At 43.4% G+C, this 21889-nt stretch overlaps 1 protein-coding gene across 3 annotated transcripts in view; it reads right to left on the reverse strand.

Annotated features, from left to right (window-relative positions):
* Tln2 (talin 2) overlaps positions 1-21889 on the reverse strand; it is a 340789-nt gene that overhangs the window by 97085 nt on the left and 221815 nt on the right. For all 3 annotated transcript variants that reach the window (XM_069995254.1, XM_069995253.1, XM_069995252.1), the window contains exons 17-24: positions 19893-20001; positions 18686-18894; positions 18075-18173; positions 13288-13455; positions 11114-11408; positions 7308-7474; positions 3128-3256; positions 961-1074 (exon numbers count right to left, since the gene is read on the reverse strand). In XM_069995254.1, coding sequence (XP_069851355.1) covers positions 961-1074; positions 3128-3256; positions 7308-7474; positions 11114-11408; positions 13288-13455; positions 18075-18173; positions 18686-18894; positions 19893-20001 — 1290 coding nt within the window. The remainder of the gene's footprint in view (positions 1-960; positions 1075-3127; positions 3257-7307; positions 7475-11113; positions 11409-13287; positions 13456-18074; positions 18174-18685; positions 18895-19892; positions 20002-21889) is intronic.

Genomic DNA, 21889 nt, shown 5'->3' on the forward strand with positions numbered 1-21889 from the left:
AGCTGAACTGAGGCCCAAACAGGAAAGAACACCGTACAGAGAAGGTTCTTACTCTCAGCAAGACCTTTTCCTTCCATAAGCTGCCACGCACTAGAGGCTCAGGAACCAGTCAAAGCCAGGACAAGATGGGGCAGTGGGGATGGGATGGGGAGAGAGGCCACAGGGGAGTGTCTTCCAAAAAGACACTCTCTTCCTCCCAGAGGACATCCAGTCCTCCACATGGAAGCAGGACCACAGAGCTCAAGGTGATCCCCTGCTCCAAAGCAGTACAGTGACACCTTTCATGCATGAGTCATTAGAGGAGATTTGAAGGAGAGGTAGCAGCTAGCTCTCCTTACCCAGGTCCAATCACATGCCTGTCATAGGCCCAGTTGATATACCTATACTTTCAGGAGTCTCTAGCCAGAGATACTGCCATAGCAGGCAAGGGCTCTGAAAGTAAAGGTTGTGACTGGCATCATGCACAGGTATCTCAGAACTGTCAAATCCCTGGGCTCAAAGAGAGGGCCACAGAGGTGTTTGTAGGAAGCTGTTTCAATGAAGCATGGATGTCTGGGTCTTGGAATATGGACAAATGGACAATAACTGTAAATTCCAAAGCACAAGGTCAGAGGGGCAATATAAAAGAAAATTCTCCAGGTAGAATTAGGAGAACGCAGGAAATTCACCTGCTAGAACTGATCTTTCCAAAAGAGAGAAGTAAATGCTTCCTTACTATTTCAGAGTCTTCAAGGACTCCTCATTGGTTCGCTCTGATTAAAACCTCCTAGAAAGAAGGAGGACAAGGGGAAGACAATGACTTCATAGACTTAGCAGACAAAACCCAGACCTGGAATTGGAGCTGGAAGAAACTGTATTAGAAGCCCTTAAGACCTGTCTTAACTCAATTACAGACATGTGGCCTGCTAATGCTATCAGTCATCTACAGGTGACCAGGCTCTTTGTGTGTGGCAACCTCACCTTGCAGCTCTGGACTAGCTGCTGCTGGGCTGCAGGGTTCTTGTTGGAAACAGCAGCATTCTGGGAGGCCGCAATGGTCTGGGTGGCTGCAGCTGCAGCCTGCTTGGCAGCAACCTAGAGAGGAAAGGAGACAGGTAAGTCCTAAAAAGGCAAGTACATATACATGCATGCAAGCCACAGGGCTGGGGTGTTCGGTGTTCATTGAACAGATTCTACTATTTTTTTTTTTTTAAGTTGGCCATGGGGCTTGAAGTCAGGGCCTGGGCTCTGTCTCTGAGCTTTTTCCACAAGGCTAGTACAACACCACTGTGAGCCACAGCTCTACTTCTGGTTTTCTGGTGGTTAATTGGAGATAAAGAGTCTCATGGACTTTCCTGCCCAGGCTGGCTTTGATACATGAGCCTCAGCTCTCAGCCTCCTCAATAGCTAAGATTATAGGCAGGAGCCACTGTCACCTGGCTGGATTCCAATTCCTTCAAAAATTTTTTTCTTTGTGTATACCAATACTGGGGTTTGAACTTAAGACCTGGGTACTATTCCTTAGCTTTCCCACTCAAAGCTGGATCTTTACCACTTGAGCCACAGCTTTACTTCTGGCTTTTTTTTTTTTTTTTTGCTGGTTAATTGGAAATGATAGTCTTATGGACTTTCCTACCTCAGGCCAGCTTCAAATTGTGCTCCTCAGATTTCAGCCTCCTGAGTAATTAGGATTATAAGAGTGAGCCACCAGCACCTAGCCTCTACCTTCAAAAGGCAGTAATAGTTTGGTCTGGCCTGGCCCTGGCTACCTTGCTTGGGTTTTTTTTTTTCACAATGCCTGCCCAGAGGCTTGGTTCAGACATGCTGAGACTGTCCCCTTGGGGTACATAATTGGGCTCATTCTCTCTTCTCCTTCAAAGAGCATCGAGGTCAATTTTCTTCCAGGACACAGCAGACTGCACAAGGATGAATGCCCGTGCAGACAGGCAGTTAACCCAGCCTCCATTCCCTCACATTTTAGAGTTGAGTCCCCTGTGAATGTTCGCAAAAGCAAATATTTATTTACACAGTGTGTGCCTATTGCTAGTTTCAACTCTGGTCAGAATAAATATTCTGAAAATACCAAAAGTAGTTCATCTCACTCTCTTCCATACTCCTCTACTGAATCATGCTTCCTATCCTATCTTCCAAAGACTGTATTTTCTTTCTTTCTTTCTTTCTTTCTTTCTTTCTTTCTTTCTTTCTTTTCTTTCTTTCTTTCTTTCTTTCTTTCTTTCTTTCTTTTCTTTCTTTCTTTCTTTCTTTCTTTCTTTCTTTCTTTCTTTCTTTCTTTCTTTCTTTCTTTCTTTCTTTCTTTCTTTCTTTCTTTCTTTCTTTCTTTCTTTCTTTCTTTCTTTTTTGGGTCCGGTTGTGGGGCCTGAACTCTGGGCCTGGGCGCTGTCCCTCAGCTCTTCAGCTCAAGGCTAGCACTCTACCACTTGAGCCACAGCGCCACTTCCGGCTTTTTTCTTTTTGCTTATGTGGTGCTGAGGAATCGAACCTAGGGCCTCATGCATGCAAGGCAAGCGCTCTACCACTGAGCCACCTTCCCAGCCCCCTAAAGACTGTATTTTCTACAGGAGCCCTAGAAAAAAAAAGTCAGAGCTCTGACAAAATAGAAAATGTTTTCAGTAAATGTCCTATTTGAATGTGTACATCCTAGAATGCAAAAGAATTAAAAAGAAAATAAAGAAATCTCAGTTTCTCCTTAAAAAAAAAAGCTTGTGTTAATTAGCTTTTGTCTGAATGTTTTTGTACTGTCCTAGGGCTTGAACTCAGGGCCTGGGCACTGTCCCTGAGCTTTTTGTACATACCTCCACTTCATGGTTGGTAGTTTATTGGAGATAAGCATCTCACAGACTTTCCTGCCTGGGCTGGCTTTGAACTGAGATTCTCAAAACTCAGCCTCCTCAGGAGCTAGGATTATAGACATGAGCAATGGTTGCCCAGCAAGATGTTAGCTTCTGGAGAACCACAAACTGAAGCCATTGTTCAAATTGTGTAAATACTTCTAAAGTACCTAAGCCAACCATCAAGGATATTGATTTTTATTTAGCTTTCTTTATATGGGCATTATTTTAAAAAAATGCAAGTAACTCTTTGCAATCTAAAATGGGAATCTGAGAAGCCAATAAGTCTCTTTTCTGACCTCCAGCCGGTTGACAATTTTTTTCTTAATTGCGTTCTGGGCGGCAGCATTTGTTGCTACCCGGAGACCTTCGGCAGCTTCTCTCAGCCTCTGCTGCTGGTCTTCATTCTCTGGGTTAGCGGCAGCCCCCTGCAAAGGTAAAAATGAAGATTTCAAATGGTCCAGAGACAGCATGTCCCACTCACTGAACGCATGACTTTAATGTTACTTTTTCCTGGATGGGAAAGCAATACTGAAAACAATATCTTCATGGCAAAGATGTTCTCCTCAGACCAAAAATCAGGGGCTGCTATCTAGCTAAATGGTATCTGGCTCATGGTAATAATTAAACACTATTGATCACTCAGTCACCTACACAAATCACCCTGAACCCAGATACCAGGGTCTTAACAGACATGAAGATATTACATATCATCCCATTCATAATACAGATTTTATGTTTCTATGTATCAGCTCAAAAGAAATTCAATGCCAGTAAAAAGAAATCCATTTTATTCCTACCAAGTTTGTATTTATTTATTTTATTCTGTGTGTGTGTGTGTGTGTGTGTGTGTGTGTGTGTGTGTGTGTGTGTGTGTGTGTGTGTGTGTGGCGTATATGTGTGCCATTCTTGGAGCTTCAACTCAGGTCCTTGTGTTCTCACTTAGCTTTTTCACTTAAGGCTGGTGATCTACCACTTAGTCATAACTCCACTTCCCTGAGTTTATTTTTATTTATATATTTTTCTGTCCTAATGCTGGGGTTTGACTTTAGAGCCTGGGCACTGTCCCTAAGGTTCCTTTGCTCAAGGCTAGCACTCTACCACTTGAGGCACAGTTCCACTTCTGGCCTTTTCTGAGTAGCTATTGGAGATAAGGATCTTAGGGATTTTCTCCCAAGGCTGACTTCAAACCTCGATCCTCAGATCTTAGCCTCTAGAGTAGCTATGATTCCAAGTATGAGATACCGGCTCCTAGCACCTGAGTTTATTTTTACACAGGATATAACAGGGCCTGGAATTTCTGCTATTAGTATGGACAGTTGTCCCAGCATCATTTATTTTGTACAGAAGGGTAACTATGGTTGGCAACCACTTTCTATCAATTGAGAAGTTTATTTTTTAATGTTTTGAACACAAAGAAATGACAAATGGTCTGGAGGAGTGGGGTATGATTTTTTTAAATATTTTAATTATATATACATATATATATTTGTCCAGTTGTGGGCCTGAACTCTGGGCCTGGGTGCTGTCCCTCAGCTCTTCAGCTCAAGGCTAGCGCTCTACCACTTGAGCCACAGCACCACTTCTGGCTTTTTCTGCTTATGTGGTGCTGAGGAATCAAACCCAGGGTTTCATGCATGCAAGGCAAGTGCTCTACCACTGAGGCACCTTCCCAGCCCCAGGGGTATGATATCTTATTACACAGTGTATAGAGGCATTCAAATATCATACACATGTAAGTATGTACCAAGTTGAAATTTTCACTTAAAAAGTATAAACTTGTTGGCATCAGTGGCTCATGCCTGTAATTCTAGCTACTCAGGAGGCTGAGATCTGTGGATCACAGTTCAAAGCCAGCCCACACAGGAAAGTCTGTGAGACACTTATCTCCAAATTAACCACCAAAAAGCTGGAAGTGGAGCTATAGGCTAGCAGTAGAATGCTAGCCTTGTGCAAAAGAAGCTCAGGGACAGTGCCTAGTCCCTGAGTTCAGGCCTTAAGACTGGCATGTGCGCGCACACATGCACACACACACACACACACACACACACACACACACACACACACACACACACAAATGGCTGTGCAGATAAATCTCTCCTTTCCCTGTCTCTCTCAGAGAACTAACGATGCACATGTCTTCATGACATTGTAGAAACATTTTGTTATACAGGTACATATAAAGGTGGAGATTCTAGTGAACGCACAAGGGCTAGGACAGAGGGAGCACCAGGGATGGGGAGGGACTGTGTTCCAAATAGATGGTAAGAGAAGGCTATTAAAGGCTACATGTAGGAATTGCTTTCTTGGAGACTCTGAGTTGGAGGGTAGAGCAGAGCAGACATGGTATCCAACCTCCGTGCATCTCTCTTCCCTACTTCCCTTCTCCAAAGACTCAATCCCTCATAAGGGCAAGAAAGGTTCAACGTATGTCACAACATACTTAAAATGAATTTACAAGTTTAGTTGCCACAAGTCTATTCCATCAGAGCCAGGGAGATAGGATACAATGTGGATATGTATCATGAATCTTATATTCATAGAGATTCTTTAAATATGTTATTGCAGGGACTAAAAGTAGAAGGTGAATTTTACACTCTTTTCAATCCGTATCTGTATTTTCTATTAATGGCAGAAGATATGTTTATATAGAAGCACAGAGAAATATGGGCTGATCCATTCAAGAGTCCTTACTAGAGACAGGTTAGCACATTCCTTAGAGACCGAAGCATGATCTTTGAGCTGGAAATGAGACAAGTGCATTTTGTTTTTTTGTTTTTTTGGTTGTCATGGAGCTTGAACTCTGGGCCTGGGTGCTGTCCCTGAGCTCTTCAGCTCAAGCCACAGTGCCACTTTGGAGATACGAATCTCAAGGACTTTCCTGCCTGGGCTGGCTTTAAACTGTGATCCTCAGATCTCAGCCTCCTGAGTAGCTAGGATTAAAGGAGTGAGCCACCGGCGCCCAGCTGACAAGTGCATTTTCATATGCTTCACGGAGAGTCTGACAGAGACTCTTAGTTAAGAATCACTGGCTTGGGGGGGGAGGGAGGAGTTAGGGAGGGAGGAGGGAAGTGATGGTAGGGGAAAATCAAAGGAGGAGGTAATATTGCTCAGTAGGAAATATACTCATTACCCTACTGTAACCCCTCTGTACAGTATTTTTAAAACTATATATATCTATATATCTATATATCTTTATCTATATCACTGGCTTAAAGCCAGGCATCCCCATGCTATGTCTGTAATCATAGGTACTCAGGAGGCTGAGATCTGAGGATTGTGGTTCGAAGTTAGCCCAGGTAGGGCTAACTATCTCTAATTACCAACCAAAAAGTCACAGTGGATCTATGGTTTAAGTGGTAGAACACTAGCCTTGAGCCAAAATAGCTCAGGCACAGTGCCCAGGTCCTGATTTCAAGCCCTAAAATGAACACAGAGAGAGTGAGCGAGAGAGAGAGAGAGAGAGAGAGAGAGAGAGAGAGAGAGAGAGAGAGAGAGAGAGAGAGAGAGAGAGAGAGAGAGAAAGAGAGAGAGAGAGAGAGAGAGAGAGAGAGAGAGAGAGAGAGAGAGAGAGAGAGAGAGAGGGAGGGAGGGAGGAGAAACACTGACATTTAGAAACACCAGGCTATAGTTCTAACATGTACAATACTTATTCTTTTCTTCTCCCTGCCAATACTGGGTTGGCAATATGAACTCAGGGCCTTGTACTTGCTTGCTTGGGTTGGCACCCTACCACTTGGGCCATGCCCTCAGCCTTGTTTTGTGCTGGTTATTTTGAAGGTAGACTGTTACTGACTTTCTGCCTGGGCTGGCTTCAAACCAAGATCTTTCAGATTTGACCCTCTTGAGCAGCTAGGATTACAGGCATGAGCCTCTTACACCCAGCTGCCAAAATGTAACTCTTAGCTCAAAGCTTTATACAAGGTGAGCATCCTTAGTCCGGAAATCTGAAATCCAAAATTTCCCCGAAGTCTGAAACTCTTTGAGAGCCAATACGCTGCTCAGAAGATGAACCTCAGATTTCTGGATGAGGGATGCTCAACCACTTCAGTCTTTGTAAATATCTCCAAATCCAAAAAGCTCTGAGATCTGAAACATTTTTGGTCCCATGTATTTCAGGTAAAAGATCATTGACCTATTATAATGTTGAAAATTGCTGCTAGGATGTAAGGAACAGGGATGAAGGCAATAACTAAAACCATGATAGGAGTTAAGAAGTCAAGTGGAGGGTAAGGTCACACTGAGGCTGGAGAAAGAGAAGTTGCAGGTGTTTCACTGTCTGCTGCTTGGTGAACATCTCTGCCTCCACTGAAGAGTATCTTCTACATGTCCAACAACCTACTTTGCTACCTGCCTTAGGTCAAATGTTCCAGAGCCATACATGTTTCAGCAAAAAGTCTCTCTGACTATCCTCCTCCTTGATGTTGCCTTCCAAATCCTTACACTTAGTCAAGTTCTTTGGAAAACCCAGTGCAATACCTTCGCAGCTTCTACCATGCGAGCAGTGGAGTCTGCCAGGAGCTTTGCTGCTGCCAGGAGCTTCTTCGAATTCTCCATGTCGATTTCTGCTTCTGCATCGGACCTCATGGCATTGACGAGATCAGAAGTGGCCTGGGCTAGGACCCGGGCCTGGCGTACCATTTCACCTAGAGGATGAGACAGAGGATGCAGGCTGTTTGTCTGCCTTCCAAAGTGGACACAAGTCTCACCAACACGTAAGGTTGTTCCTTTACCTATCAGGCAAGGAGGATAGAAGGAAGAGAACCTCTAGGATCTACTTCTAAAAATGCACTTCATTCTTTTGTGGGGTTTTTTTTTTGTTTGTTTGTTTTACTAGTCCTGGGGTTTGAACTCAGGGCCTGGATGCTGTTTCTGAGCTTCCTTTGTTCAATGCTAGCATAATCCCACTTGAGCCACAGCTCTGGCTTTCTGGTAGTTAACTGGAGAGAAAAGTCTCATGGGCTTTTCTGCCCCTGCTGGCCTTGGACTGCGATTTTCAGATCTTAGCCTCCAGAGCAGAGCAATGTACTTCTAAGCGAATCACACTCAGAGCTGAAAATTCCCTGTGTTGCCTGGACCCCACCTCCCATTTAAGTACATTTAAGTCCAACCTGTGTCTATGAGGAACAGACATGATGATACAAGTAGCCAGAGAGAAGCATCTTCTAAAGAGAAGGCAAGGAGCAAATTACAAGGGTTTACTTTTAGTAAGTACTTATTTAGGAAATGGTTTATCTCACTTTTTTATACAAAAGCCCCTATAATAAACTCTTTGAGCAATGTACATAGGGTAAATTTAGCTTTAAATTTTGGGATTTGCATGCTATCATCCAACAAATGAGTAATACCATCTACTTTGTGCCATGAGTTCTCCCTGAGAAGAATATGGACTCCAGGTTCAGGCTAAGATACAAAGGAGATTCTCAGCCCATGCTTTCTCACAACATCTCCCCGACTCTCCTCCTTTTTTATTTTTAGGAGTAGTTTGGATTTTTGCCTTATGTGCCTGCGATTTTATTTTTACTGAAATTAGGAGGGGTATAACAATCAACATGAAAAAAATAAAACTCCCTGATGCCAATAGCTCACACCTGTAATCCTAGCTACTCAGGAGGCTGAGATCTGAGGACTGAGGTTCAAAGCCAGCCCGGGCAGGAAATTCCATGGGACCAATTAACCACCAGAAAATTAGAAGTGGAGCTGTGGTTTAAAGTTGGTAGAGTGTTACCTTGAACAGAATAGGAACAGTGCCGAGGCCCTGAGTTCAAGACCCATGACCAAAATAAATAAATAGAAATAAATGAATCAATAAATAAAACTACTCCCTGTCAAGGACTTATTCTTCTTGCAAAGGTTCTTTGACAAGAATACTGAAAAGCTGTAATATTAAGGGGGAAGAAAAAAACTTTGATCAATGGGTTGATTAATTGTGTTACTGGAGTTTGAACTCAGCCAGGTACTCTACCACTTAAGCCATACTTCCAGTCATGTTTTGCTTCATTTGTTGTTGTTGTTGTTTATAGATCTTGTACTTTTTGTCTGGTTTGGCCTTGAACCATGTTCCTCTTATCTATACCACCCAAGCAGTTCTGATGATAGGGAGGAGACCCTGTGCCCTGTGAAAAAAAGTCTTTTATACACATAAAAGTATGCTGAATTCAGTGCTGAGTCTAAGTTGGATTCTAGGACAGAAAAAGACATGAATGGAAAAACTAGTGAAATGCAAACACTGTCTATAGTAAATAGTAACATACCAAAGCCTACCTCCTACTTTTAACAAATGTACCCTGAATGAGTGAAGCTGTTTGAAATAGAGGAAACACAAAGCTCTAGGGGGAACTCTGTTACCACTGCATTGTTTGGTAAACCTGGAAGTATTAAGAAAAATAAAAGATTTGTGCAAACACCAAAATAGAAAAAAAAACTCCACAAAATCTAATTCTACAGAGAGTCCTATTTTGTTAAATTATTTAAAAAGAATGCAGAAGAACTTAAGGTAATTTTCTTATCTTTTCAAGAATACTACAGTGGTATCACTTTTGTAAAGGCCAAACAAATTTGTAAACCAGCTAAGTGTCTATTAAGTGGTAAGTGGTAGCTGTGTACTGGTTGCAATCCTAGCTATTCAGGAGACTGAGCTCTGAGGACAGTGGTTCAAAGTCAGCCCAGGCAGGTAAATTTGTGAGACTCTTATCTCTAATTAACCATCTAAAAGCCAGAAGTGGAGCTGTGGCTCAAGTGGTATAGCACCAGTTTAGAGAGAAAAAGCTCAGGATGGCAATCAGGCCTTAAGTTCAAGCCCTAGGACTGGTATGAATACACAAAAAAGAAGGTAATTGGGCCTGGGAATGAATGTAGTTGCTAGCAGGGATGAAGAGATCCAAAGAATCATGGGTTGAACACAGCCTGGGAGAAATGTTAATAGAAAATAGTATTTATAATACAATTCTATTCAGATTAACAGTATGAAAACCTCCTTATCTCATACACAACTGTGGGAAGGTCAGGATATTGGGGTAAATGAGTAGATTTGAACTTCCCTTGTGGCAGTTGGGGAAATGATGATATGTCAACTCTGTACTCTTGTAGCCATTTTATAACATATATACCTTATAACATGTTGCATACCATAAATATATAAGATGAGTAAGTGGGCTGGGCACCGATGGCTCATGCTTGTAATACTAGCTACTCAGGAGGCTGAGATCTGAGGACTGAAGTTCAAAGCCAACCCAGGCAGGAACTTGTGACATTTTTTTTTTAAATCTCTAACTATCCAACAGAAAGCTAGCAGTGGTAAATATCAGCCTTGAGCAAAAAAGCTAAGTGAAAGTGCAAGGTCTTGAGTTCAAACTCTAGTACCAACCTACACATTTGAAACAGAAGATAAAAATCAGTAAGTGGTTGATTCTTGGGACTTAGAGGGCAGTGACAGGCTGAGTCTAGGGTTTAAAATCTGTACTGTTTAAGTTTAAATGTATATAGTACTCACATTACAGTCCATTATGATGCCCTGTCTGCATCTCCCCAGTACAGGCTTAGTCTAGGTGTTCCCCTTGCTTCTTCCTGTCCCTCTGACCACCTTGATATTTTCCTCTGTGTCCCTATGTGGCATGCCATGACCCCCTCTGGGCAACCTGTAAGTAGGATAAACTTCTTTGTGTGTGTGTGTGTGTGTGTGTGTGTGTGTGTGTGTGTGTGTGTGTGTGTGTGTGTGTGTGTGTGTGTGTGTGTGTGTGTGTGTTGGTTGTGGGGCTTGAACTCAGGGCCTGGGTGCTGGCCCTGAGTGCCTTTGCTCAAGGCTAGTACTCTACCATTTTGAGCCACAGCTCAACTTCCAGTGTTTGAAGTGTTAATTGGAGATAAGAGTCTCACAGACTTTCTTGCCCGGGCTGACTTTGAACCACAACCCTCAGATCTCAGCCTCCTGAATAGCTAGGATTGCAGGTGTGAGCTACCAGCACCTGGCTGAGGAGAAACGTCTTTATTCCAAAGCTTGTTCCTGTTTCTTTTGGTGGCTATTCTGACTTTACAATATTGCATCTAACAGGTGTGATTTTTAGAACAAAAGAGGTTTACTGTGAATCTCCACGCTAATAAAAACCCCAGTTCAAGTCTAAGGTGTGAGTCAGGACTCCCGTGTCCTTTTCTGAGCCTCAGTGGGAGACTTGGACCAAGGCTGATAAGAACTTGTCTTCACCAGTTACCCTGGTGAACTTCGCTTTTCCTCATCACCATGCTGGACCCCCCCAAACTCATCTGCTCCCCACACCCAGGTGTCTCACCTGCATCGCCCATGGAGCTGAAGATGCTTTCAGTGACACACATGATCGTGTCAGTGGCCTGGTCGTAGCGGCCAATGGGCTCTCCTCGGCTGGCGAATTGGCGCACATGCTGCAGGAGGTCGTGCAGGGCCTGGCTGACCACGCTGGCGGCAGCACTGACCTGCTTCAGGAGCTCACTGTCCCCGGTGGCCGCCTGGCAGGCCCGAACACAGTTCTCCACCGATCGGTCCACCAGCTTGCCTGCCTCGATCAGCTGCTCCTGGCACACTGGGGAGCTGATGGTTGGGCTCACCACCTGAGCAAAACAGAAAGAAGGCTTGGCTGCTGCTGGTGATGTCTGGTCCCCAGGGCACCCACCATCTCCCTTAAGCCCTGGGTCTTGGTTCCTCAGAGTGTCAAGAATGCACCCAAACCACTGCTATGGCTCTTCACATTGCACTGATAGCTTTATAAGTTTAGATGTCCTGACAATTTACATCCACAGAGAAGTTTCTGAAAGCTCCTTCCTCTTAGGATCTCTGCAGTGAGTCTTGTAGGCTCACTATCTGAAAGACTTTCATTTGTTTTAGCACCTGGCCCACTGCTATAAGGTTCTTTAAGAACCAGGGGGAGGGACTGGGAAGGTGGCTCAGTGGTAGAGCGCTTGCCTTGCATGCCTGAGGCCCTGGGTTTGATTCCTCAGCACCACAAAAGCAAAAAGAAAAAAAGCCAGATGTGGTGCTGTAGCTCAAGTGGTAGAGCGCTAGCCTTGAGCTGAAGAGCTGAGGGACAGAGCTCAGGCCCAGAGTTCAGGCCCCACGACCGGACCGCCCCCCCCCCCAAAAAAAAAAGAACCAGGGGAATCACATGACCTTTCTGAGGATTTTGACAGGGTGGTCATAGCAGGCAGGAGAGAGACCATGGAGGTCACCTTCAATTGATATTGCATATCCTACCAAGGACAGGAAAAATGACATATTGGGCAGCTCACAGGTCAATGCAGCATGAGACAGCATGAAGCCCAGAAATAGATTTTTTTCTTTTTTTGCCAGTCCTGGGGCTTGAACTGAGGGCCTGGGCACTGAGCTTCTTTTGCTCAAGGCTAACACTCTAACACTTGAGCCACAGCACCACTTCTAGCCTTTTCTGTTTACATGGTACTGAGGGATTGAATCCAGAGCTTTGTGCATGCTAGGCAAGCACTCTACCACATTCGCAGCCCACAACCCATGTTTTGGGAAGACAGGAGTAATGGAGTGGAAAGGGCACCTGGGGCCACGCAGACCTGAGGTATCACCACAGTTCTGACACTTACTCTTTCTGTGATCACTAGCTTCTTACTAACATCTGACAGTCTCAGGTTGCTTGTCAGTAAATGAACGAAGGATGCTGGAGCTCTTGCAGGGCTGCTGGAATTGCTGACAGGGTGATGTATGACACAAAGTGGGCCTATCTTAGAATAATTCACACCCTTGCTTGGGCACTGCAGGGTGGGAAGAACTCCCCAAGAAGCTGTGGATTATGTTTTTGAACCTGTTTATAATGCTGTACCATACAATGCAAAGACTTAATTCTATGTACTGCAAATACAATGCATGGAGATGTCCAGAGGGGTGAAAATGATTTGCATATAAAAATGACTAAGAGCCAGGCACTGGTGGCTCACATCTATCATCCTACCTACTCAAGAGGCTTAGATCTGAGGATTGTGGTTCAAAGCTAGTCAGGGCAGAAAAGTCTATGGGATTCTTATTTTCTAGTTAACCCACAAAATGCTCTATTACAGGTGTGGCTCGAATGGTGAAGTGCCAGCCATGAGCAAAAAGGTGAGAGGAAAAGTGCTAGACCCTGAGTGCAAGCCCAGATATCAACACACACACACACACACACACACACACACACACACACACACACACACACACACACAAATGTACACCCCCCACAGCACAACATCTCCCTACACACATGCATACACACACACACACACACACACACACACACACACACACACACACACACAAATAGATGTAAGAAAAGAAACCAACTTCCCAAGGACTTGGGCAAAGAGTAAATGATAAAATCAGGATTAGGCAGCTTATGCCCAAATCCTATCATGTCACCTGAAAGAAGACACTCTAAAACTCTTTGTGCACATTCTGCCCCAGAAGGAAGGATCAAGATGACAGCTGGCTTACCTTGGCACATGCCACAAGCTGGGATGTGGAAAGGGCACACTGAGTAGCAGCTGCGATCACCCTGTTCTGTAGGACGGTGTCTTCTGCCACTTGGGCAACATTCTTTGCCTTTAATACCAACATGGCGGCTGCATTGGCGACAGCTTTGGCCAAACTCATTAAAACATCCTAAGAAAAAGAGATCAAAGAGCAATTCATTTTCGTAATCAGATCCAACAGCCTAAAAATATCACTTAGTATCCACTTAGACAGCTTGTTAAAATTCCATCCTTTCCCACAGTATTTTAGATTTTTTTTCATTTATTTTTGACAAGTCACCTTATCCCATCCTTAAAAGCAATAGGGAAGCCAGGTGGCTCACACCTGTAGTCCTAGCTACTCAGGAGGTTGAGATCTGAGGACTGCGGTTCAAAGCCAACCTGGGCAGGAAAGTCTGTGAGACTCTTCTCTCCAATAAACTACTTAGACAAAGTCAGAAGTGGTTCTGTGGCTCAAGTGATAAAGCACTAGCCTTGAACAAAAAGAAGCTCAGGGGGAGAGCCCAAGCCCAGAGTTCAGGCCCCAGGTCTGGCAAAAAGAGGCTTGCATCCTAGTAACACAGTTTCTTCCTACATCCATTAAGATGCATAGGTTTAAATCTAAAATAGGATAATTTGAGGGAAGGACATTTATTTTAACCACTGATATACATTTATATCCTTAGTCACACTGAGTCTTGAGCACATCTCTCTAGGTGATTGATGCAGTGAGTCAGCTGATACTGAAAATATATTCAGATGGCACAAACACCATGTGCTAGAGGCAGGCTATAATTCATAGCCTCCAAATCATCATGCCTCAGTGTACGCTGACGATTTATTTATCTTTTGGGTTTCTAGTTTGCGTAGGAATCCAAGTTATCATCCAAAAGTCAACCACAACTCTGCCTCTAGGGGGCAGTGTTTGATATGCACAGACAAATAGCTGGCATATACATATAATGGAGAGCCAAGAAATGCCCAGAGCATATGTTGTTTTCAGCATTGGTCTCCTTCTAGATAGGGATTAAATTCTGATGGAAAGTGGAAAGAGAAGCTATAAATAAAAACTAGTGGCAAGATTCTCTGATGGAAGATGCTCAGGCACTGGTCATTTAGAGCTAAGTTCATGCTTCAACTCAATAAATCTTATGTTCTCTATCAGATCTGGCCTACCAGATAGATTGTCACCCCTGGGCTTGACCTGAAGAATAACTGTGGATACATTTCATTCACGTCTTTGCTTTTTATGTGGCAAGTCATTTATTTGATTGAGAAATAACTTTGCAAATATATGAGGCATTGTTATTTTGAGTAAACATGTCAAGGCTTCCCCTGGCCCCTCCCCAAGGAAATATAGTCAGAAGTCTTATTAATTCATCAGATAATATAAAGTGCTTTTGGTTTGAAATGAAAGGGCACTCACAGAGTCTTTACAATGATATAGTTGATGAGAAACTATATTGGGAAGAGGGTTTGGGCTGGACAATTTTACACAGTTAAGAGACTGTGTAAAGCAGGATACCCTGAAACTCATATGAATAGACCAGCAAAGCTGGTTGTAAAATGGACACAAACCAGGTGGTCTTAGAGGAACAGTTTCATCCAGTCTGTGATGGCCCCTGGGTATTCAAGGGAAATGCCTGTGAGTCTGAAAGTAAAGGAGCTGGCTACTTGTTTGTCACATCACTTTTAGGAGCTGCTCCTAATGCAGCCAGCTTATGGTTCTTGGACATCAATTTTAAAGTTCAATGTAAACAGCCTGAGTGTCAAAAATTACTAAAAAGCTTTTTAAAACATCACTTCCCAGAGCAGGTCAGATTATCCTTTCTCTTACGACGAATCCATCGTTTCAAAGAAGAATTAGGATTTCGTCAAGTGGAGAAGATTGTTCTAAAGGGCTTTGTTAGAATCTTTTAAAGAAATCCCATTCCTCTTATTAATTTTATCCAAAACACATACAGTTGGAAAAAAAGAATGTGATAGGACAACTATAGTTGCTGACAAGGCCTTTGTCAAACTTTTCAACAAGACTACTATTATGTAGCTCGTGTAAAATAAACCCTTGTTAACTCTGGGAGAACACACAGTACATTGAAAACCCAAAGAAAGTCTATGATGGGATCTCAAGACTCAAGACTTTGAAAAACAGCTCAAGAAATTGAACATCACTAAGTCAGGGGCTTTGCATGCCTGGCATAGGCTGAGACTTACCTTACCATGCTGGCCCTTAAAGGATTTACTTTAGGAGACTTCTTTAAGGTGTTGGCTCTTATCCTAGAGACCTCACACTAACAGAAACATCCAAGTCACTCCGAATCTGACTGCTCCCTAAGCAAGTCTGAACAGAAACCAACCTCAGGAAGCAAGAGTTTGCATTTGAACACAAGGAAAGCAATGGGTAAAAGAAAATAAAAGCCCAAAGCTTTAACAAAAATATAAGGATGCATGAGGTATCTTACGAAAGAGTCATGATTTACCTCAACCATATTGAATACTTTGGGGAAGGCATTATTTCTAAGCATTTTGAGATAATTTAGTCTATTTAAACAGTAGCAAAATCTATTATTAGATGCCGAAGTCTAAGAAGGCATCTGACCATCAAGAATTACCTGCATTAGGAAGCTGTGTGCTGCTGACTTACACCTGTAATCCTAGCTGCTCAGGAGGCTGAGATTTGAGGATCATGACTGGAGCCAGATGGGACAGAAAAGTGCATGAGGTTCTTATCGCCAATCAACCAGCAAAAAGCCAGAAGTGGAGCTGTGGCTCAAGTGGTAGAACACCAGCTTTGCATGAAAAACTCAAGTTACAGTGTGAAGTCCTGAGTTCAAGCCTCACAAAAACAAAATTGCCACCCATTTAGCAAGAAAACAGAGGTCAGGCAAACAGAGGTCATTGCCACAGGAAGTAGACAAAGACAACATAAACAAAAATGCAGGAATAAAACATATTTAGAGTGTCAGGTAATTAATCAAGTCATGCTATTATCCTGAATTTGGTGATATTTGAGGTCATAGTTCCTTATACATTTGAGACTTCTTGAGATTTCTTGTAGATGAACATTTTGCTATCTAGTTACATGTTGCATCAAAAATTAATAATCTGGTAAAAAAAATACAATGAAGACTAATGGCATTCTGTCATTTTCCCAAAACACATAACTAGACAGATTTGGTAAAGGACATTTTCCAGGGAGACTACTAGGGATGGATTTATGTAATTAAAGCCAAACTGAGGATTTAGGAAAAGTAGGAAAGTAAGCTGCACTGGTGCACAAATATGTGAGAAATGCTCACGAGGACCTCTGAACCTTCTCTGTGCAGTTGGGGAGGGAGTAGACAAGTTGAGATCTTGTCTGAGCTGCTGTGGGGTCGCTGGCAATGTCTCAGGCCAGCTGCCCACAGTGGCAACAGCTGCTGTTCAACAGGGGGAATAAACAACACATGTCCCCAGTGCTGAAAACTTGGGATCACAGGAAAACTTCCGCACACTGTGATTTTGGACAAGGCACAGGAAAGAGAGCCACCTTGAATACAAAGGAGAGTGCACACTGTTGTGTGTATACATGAGTGTACATGCGAACATGGAATGCACACATTTTCATGCTTGCATGTGAACTCAAGAATGCTGGAGAGATAGCTCAAGAGGTAGAGTGCTGCTTTGCAAAGGTGAGCCTTGAGTTCAAACACCAGTGCCATCAAGATAAGGTAAAACAAACAAAAAATCCCTGGTGACTATGCTGACCAAAGAGACTTGTTTGGTGTAGTTACTGGCCCAGTGAACTTCTCAGTTAAGAATTACTATGTGATTGTTTTCAAACTACTTAGTTATTACTTTGGAATCCTCTGATAACATAGATTTCAGTTTGTCTTCAATCAGGTTTATTTAAATTAATTAAATTTTTTTTCTTTGGTGGGAGTGGGAATTGAACTTAGGGCCTTGTGCTTACAAGGTAGGTACTTGACCCCTTGAGCCATACCTCTAGCTCTTTAAACTAGTTTGCAAAGTGTCATTCATTGTTTCTTTTTTTCTAACAATGTAATAGTTTATACACACACAACAACAACAACAACAACAACAACAACAACAACAACAACAAAACCCATGAAAATACAAACTAAAAAGGAAAGATAGTATCATTACAAAGTGCTTTCCAAGAGGAACTGAGACTGACAGGAGTTGAAAATTCTAGAGGAACAAATGTTCATGTCTATTTTCTCTAGTTTGGTATTTAAGAACATGCAGAAAATTGAGAAGCCATCCACAAGGCTAAATATGTGCTTTACATAGTTGGTGAAATGAGATTTTCCATTGAGAAACTTTTATTTTATTTATTTTCCTTCTTTCTTTCCTTTTTTTTTTTTTTGTCAGTCATGGTGCTTGGACTCAGAGCCTGGGTATATCCTTGAGTTTTTTTGCTCAAGGATAGTACTCTACCACTTTGAGCCATAGCTCCACTTCTTCTTTTCTAGGGTTAATTGGAAATCAAGAGCCTCATGGACTTTCCTGCTTGGGCTGGCTTTGAACCATGATTCTCAGATTGCAGCCTCCTGAGTAGCTAGGATTTCAGGTGTGAGCCAATGGTGCCTGGCCAAGAATCTTTTAAATAAACACAAAAAGACCTCATTTCCCAAATGATACCACCAACCCTTCTTCTTGACAGCTCAGGGAAGACTGGGTTTTCTTTCCATTACATGCTCCCTGCTCAGGTCTGAACCATCACTTAGCTTCTTTTCCAAGACTGAGAAGCAGCTACGAGTATCTTACTTGGAATCGCTCATCAGTCTCATTCTCTCCGATCTGTCTCAGAAGATCTCCACTGGCTTGGCCAATGCTTCCAGCAGCTGTCAGGACGGTTTGCCGAGGCTAGGAACGATAAACACGCTTTGGTTGGAAAGAAGATGCATTTTCCCTACAATGTCATCAGATATGACGGTGCAGACAGGACTCAACACTGGACTGGCTTCTTTCAGACATACATTATTGACAACCTCGGGTTGTTTGCCAGGTTGGAGATATAAACATCCTGGTGAAACTTGTACACAGAAACACCTGGTATCCCATAAGCCAGTAAGAGGTGGGTAGGATTTTAAAATGCCCAAAGATGAGCCTCATACAACTAGTATGGAGGTGGCATGTGCTATATAAAAATTAGGGTATAAACGGTATCCTCTTTAAATGGATGCTAGTCATATGTGTTAAGTTCCTAGACTTGCAGGCATGAACGCACTTCCCATGAGGGAAGGGCTTCAAACTAAGACCTCAATCCACTCTAAAGGCAGAAGGATGACAAGCAGCTCAGAAAATCCAAGTTTCATGGTACCCAAGGGATGGCAGCTCTCTCGTTGGCATCCGAGTGACTTATCCAGGGTGCTCACCTCCCCAGAAGTAGGCTGCACAGCTTTCAGCAAGTCAGACACTGCTCCAGCGAGGGTCCGAGCGGCTCTGAGCAAGTCCTCCCCGCTGCCCACCTCATCATCCATGAGGGCTGCCAGCAGCTTCACGCCCTTGGACATCTCCGTCAGGTTGGAAGAGATCGTGGTGATGGCACAGCCCACAGCTGTGTAGTCTGTGTCAGCAGGGTCACCTGGGACAGAGAGGGACCATCACCATCACATGAGAGGGGTGAAGAATGAGGATGAGGTGGGCCTAGCTTGGCAGGAGGTAAGTAGTGCTAGGGAGAAATTTTCAAAACCCCTACCCACACTGACAGGAGCTCCTTCCCCACCATCCTGCAGGAGGCAGACAGAAACAGAGCCTGGAAGGATTAGTCAGATGCTCAGCTCTCACCCGGTCTCCATGGAGACCTCAATATGGTCCTTTTATCTGGAGGCTTCCTATACTGAGGTATGGAGCGAGGCTCCTTGAGAATTCCACAGGAAGTCTCAGCATCTCCTGGCCTTCTTCATCAAGTCCTATCAGGAGTTCAGGGCTGCATGTGGCTTCCTGAGCCACTTATACAATGCAGGATGGAGCCAAACTATCTTGCAACTCTCACTTGACTGCACAAAGCTAGGAGTCATACTAAGTCAGGAGACTACTGCTGGACACACCAGATGAAGAGGTGGCCAGCAGATCTGTCCATTCAAGACCATTTTCAGACTGTAGGCACCTCAAAGGGAGAAAGTGGGACCGACAGATTTTTGAAGTACTTAGGGCCATGCGCTCAGCCTTCTTGCTCATAGCTGGTGCTCTACCACTTGAGTCATACTTCCAGTCTGGCTTTTTGCTGATTAGTGGAGATGGAGACTTAGTGGACTTTTCTGCCTGAGATGGCTTCAAACTGTGATCCACCAGATTTTAGCCTCCTGAGTAACTAGGATTAGAGGCATGAGGCACCAGTGCCTGGCTAATATGTTTTTGTTTTTTTTTCTTTTTCACGATGATGTATGTTCTCCACAGAAACAATGAGATATTCCTTACATTTCTCCTGGATCATTGGGAAAAAATGTCTAGAGCAGTCTATGTGTCTAAAAATAGAATATCCTCTCAGAATATAAAAATCTGTTGTTTCAATCAAAGAATATATATATTTTTTCTTTTGGCCCCAAACCACAAGACACTACAAATCACCCAGAGACTTACCAGCCGTTAGGTTAACGACTGAAGCCGTTCCAGCTGTAATCGCATCAACTTGAGAATGGATTTCGTGTTTGGATTCATCCACTTTGTTCTGAACCCATACCCTAGATGCCTGCAAAGCCAGACAACAGCAGGACACAATCATAGCACAGAATTACCCAGGAGACCAGAGAAGTCACATCATAAAAAAAAAAAAAGACCAGCATTTTGGCTACCCTCTCTTTCCTGAGCCAGCACTGAATGGGCCCTGGAGCCATCTTAAAACAATATTCACAATAAGTCTCTTTCTTGTTCAGAGATGAAGAATGGATTATAAATCCTTTCTGGGTCTCGAACTAGGTTTTGTTGTTGCTGTCTGAAGTTTTAAAATTGTAGGGAGGAAGTTCTACATGGATTCATGTAGGTAACTTCATTTGAAAAAGAGAAAAAAAAAGTCTAGTAACACTGCACATTTACACAAATGTCTGTTGGTGATTTTCACCTTGCTTTTTCAGGAGCAAGCTTAGAATTAGGGTATTTCAGCTCACAAGGGTTCACTGTCATCTCAGGAAGTCTCTCTCTCTTTCTCTCTCTCTGTTAGTACTGGAGCTTGAACTCAGGGCCTTGCACTCTTGGTTGGCTTTTTTTTTTTTCTTCCCCTACTCAAGGCTGGCAATCTACCATTTGAGTCACACATCCACTTTTTGCTGGTTAATCAGAGATAAGAATCTCCTGAATTTGGGGCTGGGAAGGTGGCTCAGTGGTAGAGTGCTTGCCTTGCATGCCTGAGGCCCTGGGTTCGATTCCTCAGCACCACATAAGCAAAAAGAAAAAAGCCGGAAGTGGTGCTGTGGCTCAAGTGGTAGAGCACTAGCCTTGAGCTGAAGAGCTGAGGGACAGTGCCCAGGCCCAGAGTTCAGGCCCCACAACTGGACTCCCCCCCCCCCCCCCCAAAAAAAAAGAATCTCCTGAATTTATCTGACCAAGATAGCTTTGAATTGTGAGCTGTGGATCTTTGTCTCCTGAGTAGCTAGGATTACAGGCATGAGTCATTGGCTCTTAGCTAAAGAAGTATCTCTCTCTCTCTCTCTCTTTTCTTTTTGGTTGGTTGTAGGGCCTGAACTCTGGGCCTGGGCGCTGTCCCTCAGCTCTTCAGCTCAAGGCTAGTGCTCTACCACTTGAGCCACAGCGCCACTTCCGGCTTTTTCTGTGTGTGTGGTGCTCAGGAATTGAACTCAGGGCCTCATGCATGCAAGGCAAGTATTCTACCACTGAGCCACCTTCCCAGCTCAGAAGTATCTCTTTTTGATATAAACTGTCAAAAACAGATTTGTCTTTGATAAGCAAATGCTACTTCTTGTAGATGTGAGGCCATTCCTAGAAAGACTGAGAGGGTGGGCCAAGACCTCTGCTCTGAATCCAGTTTCACCCTAATATGTGATAGGACCTTTGGCAAATACCTACATCCTATGCCTTCTAGTGTAGGAATTTAACAGTTAGCTTTTTGTCAGTCTTAGGACTTGAACTCTGGGCCTGGGTGCTGTCCCTCAGCTTTTCAGCTCAAGGCAAGCACTCTACCACTTTAGCCACATCACCACTTCCATTGAAGATGACTTTCCTGTCCGGATTGGTTTTGAACTGCGATCCTCAGGCTCCTGAGTAGTTAGGATTATAGGGGTGAGCCACTAGCGCCCAGTCAAATTTAACAGTTTTTAAATAAAACTATCAGTTCTTATTGGAATTTTTAAGTAGCAGCAAGTTTCTACTTTCTGGCATTTCAGGACTTACCTAACAAGTGATCACTTACATTGATAATACTGAATCTGTTGGTAAGACAATGATCGATTTCTAAAATGTCTCCCCAAATATTAATCCAAGAAGGCAGGTGTCCAACACTAATAGTACTATATTGAATTCTAAACCTTTGAAACCTGGTGAGGCAGGAAAGTTCTGTTTCAATATTTTAAAGCTCTGACAATGTTTTGGAAATGGGAGTTCGCCACTGATGATCACTTATTGCT

The sequence above is a fragment of the Dipodomys merriami genome, unplaced genomic scaffold, assembly GCF_024711535.1.
Source record: "Dipodomys merriami isolate MVZ:Mamm:240054 unplaced genomic scaffold, mDipMer1.0.p SCAF_48, whole genome shotgun sequence".
In the NCBI taxonomy this organism is placed as follows: Eukaryota; Metazoa; Chordata; class Mammalia; order Rodentia; family Heteromyidae; genus Dipodomys; species Dipodomys merriami.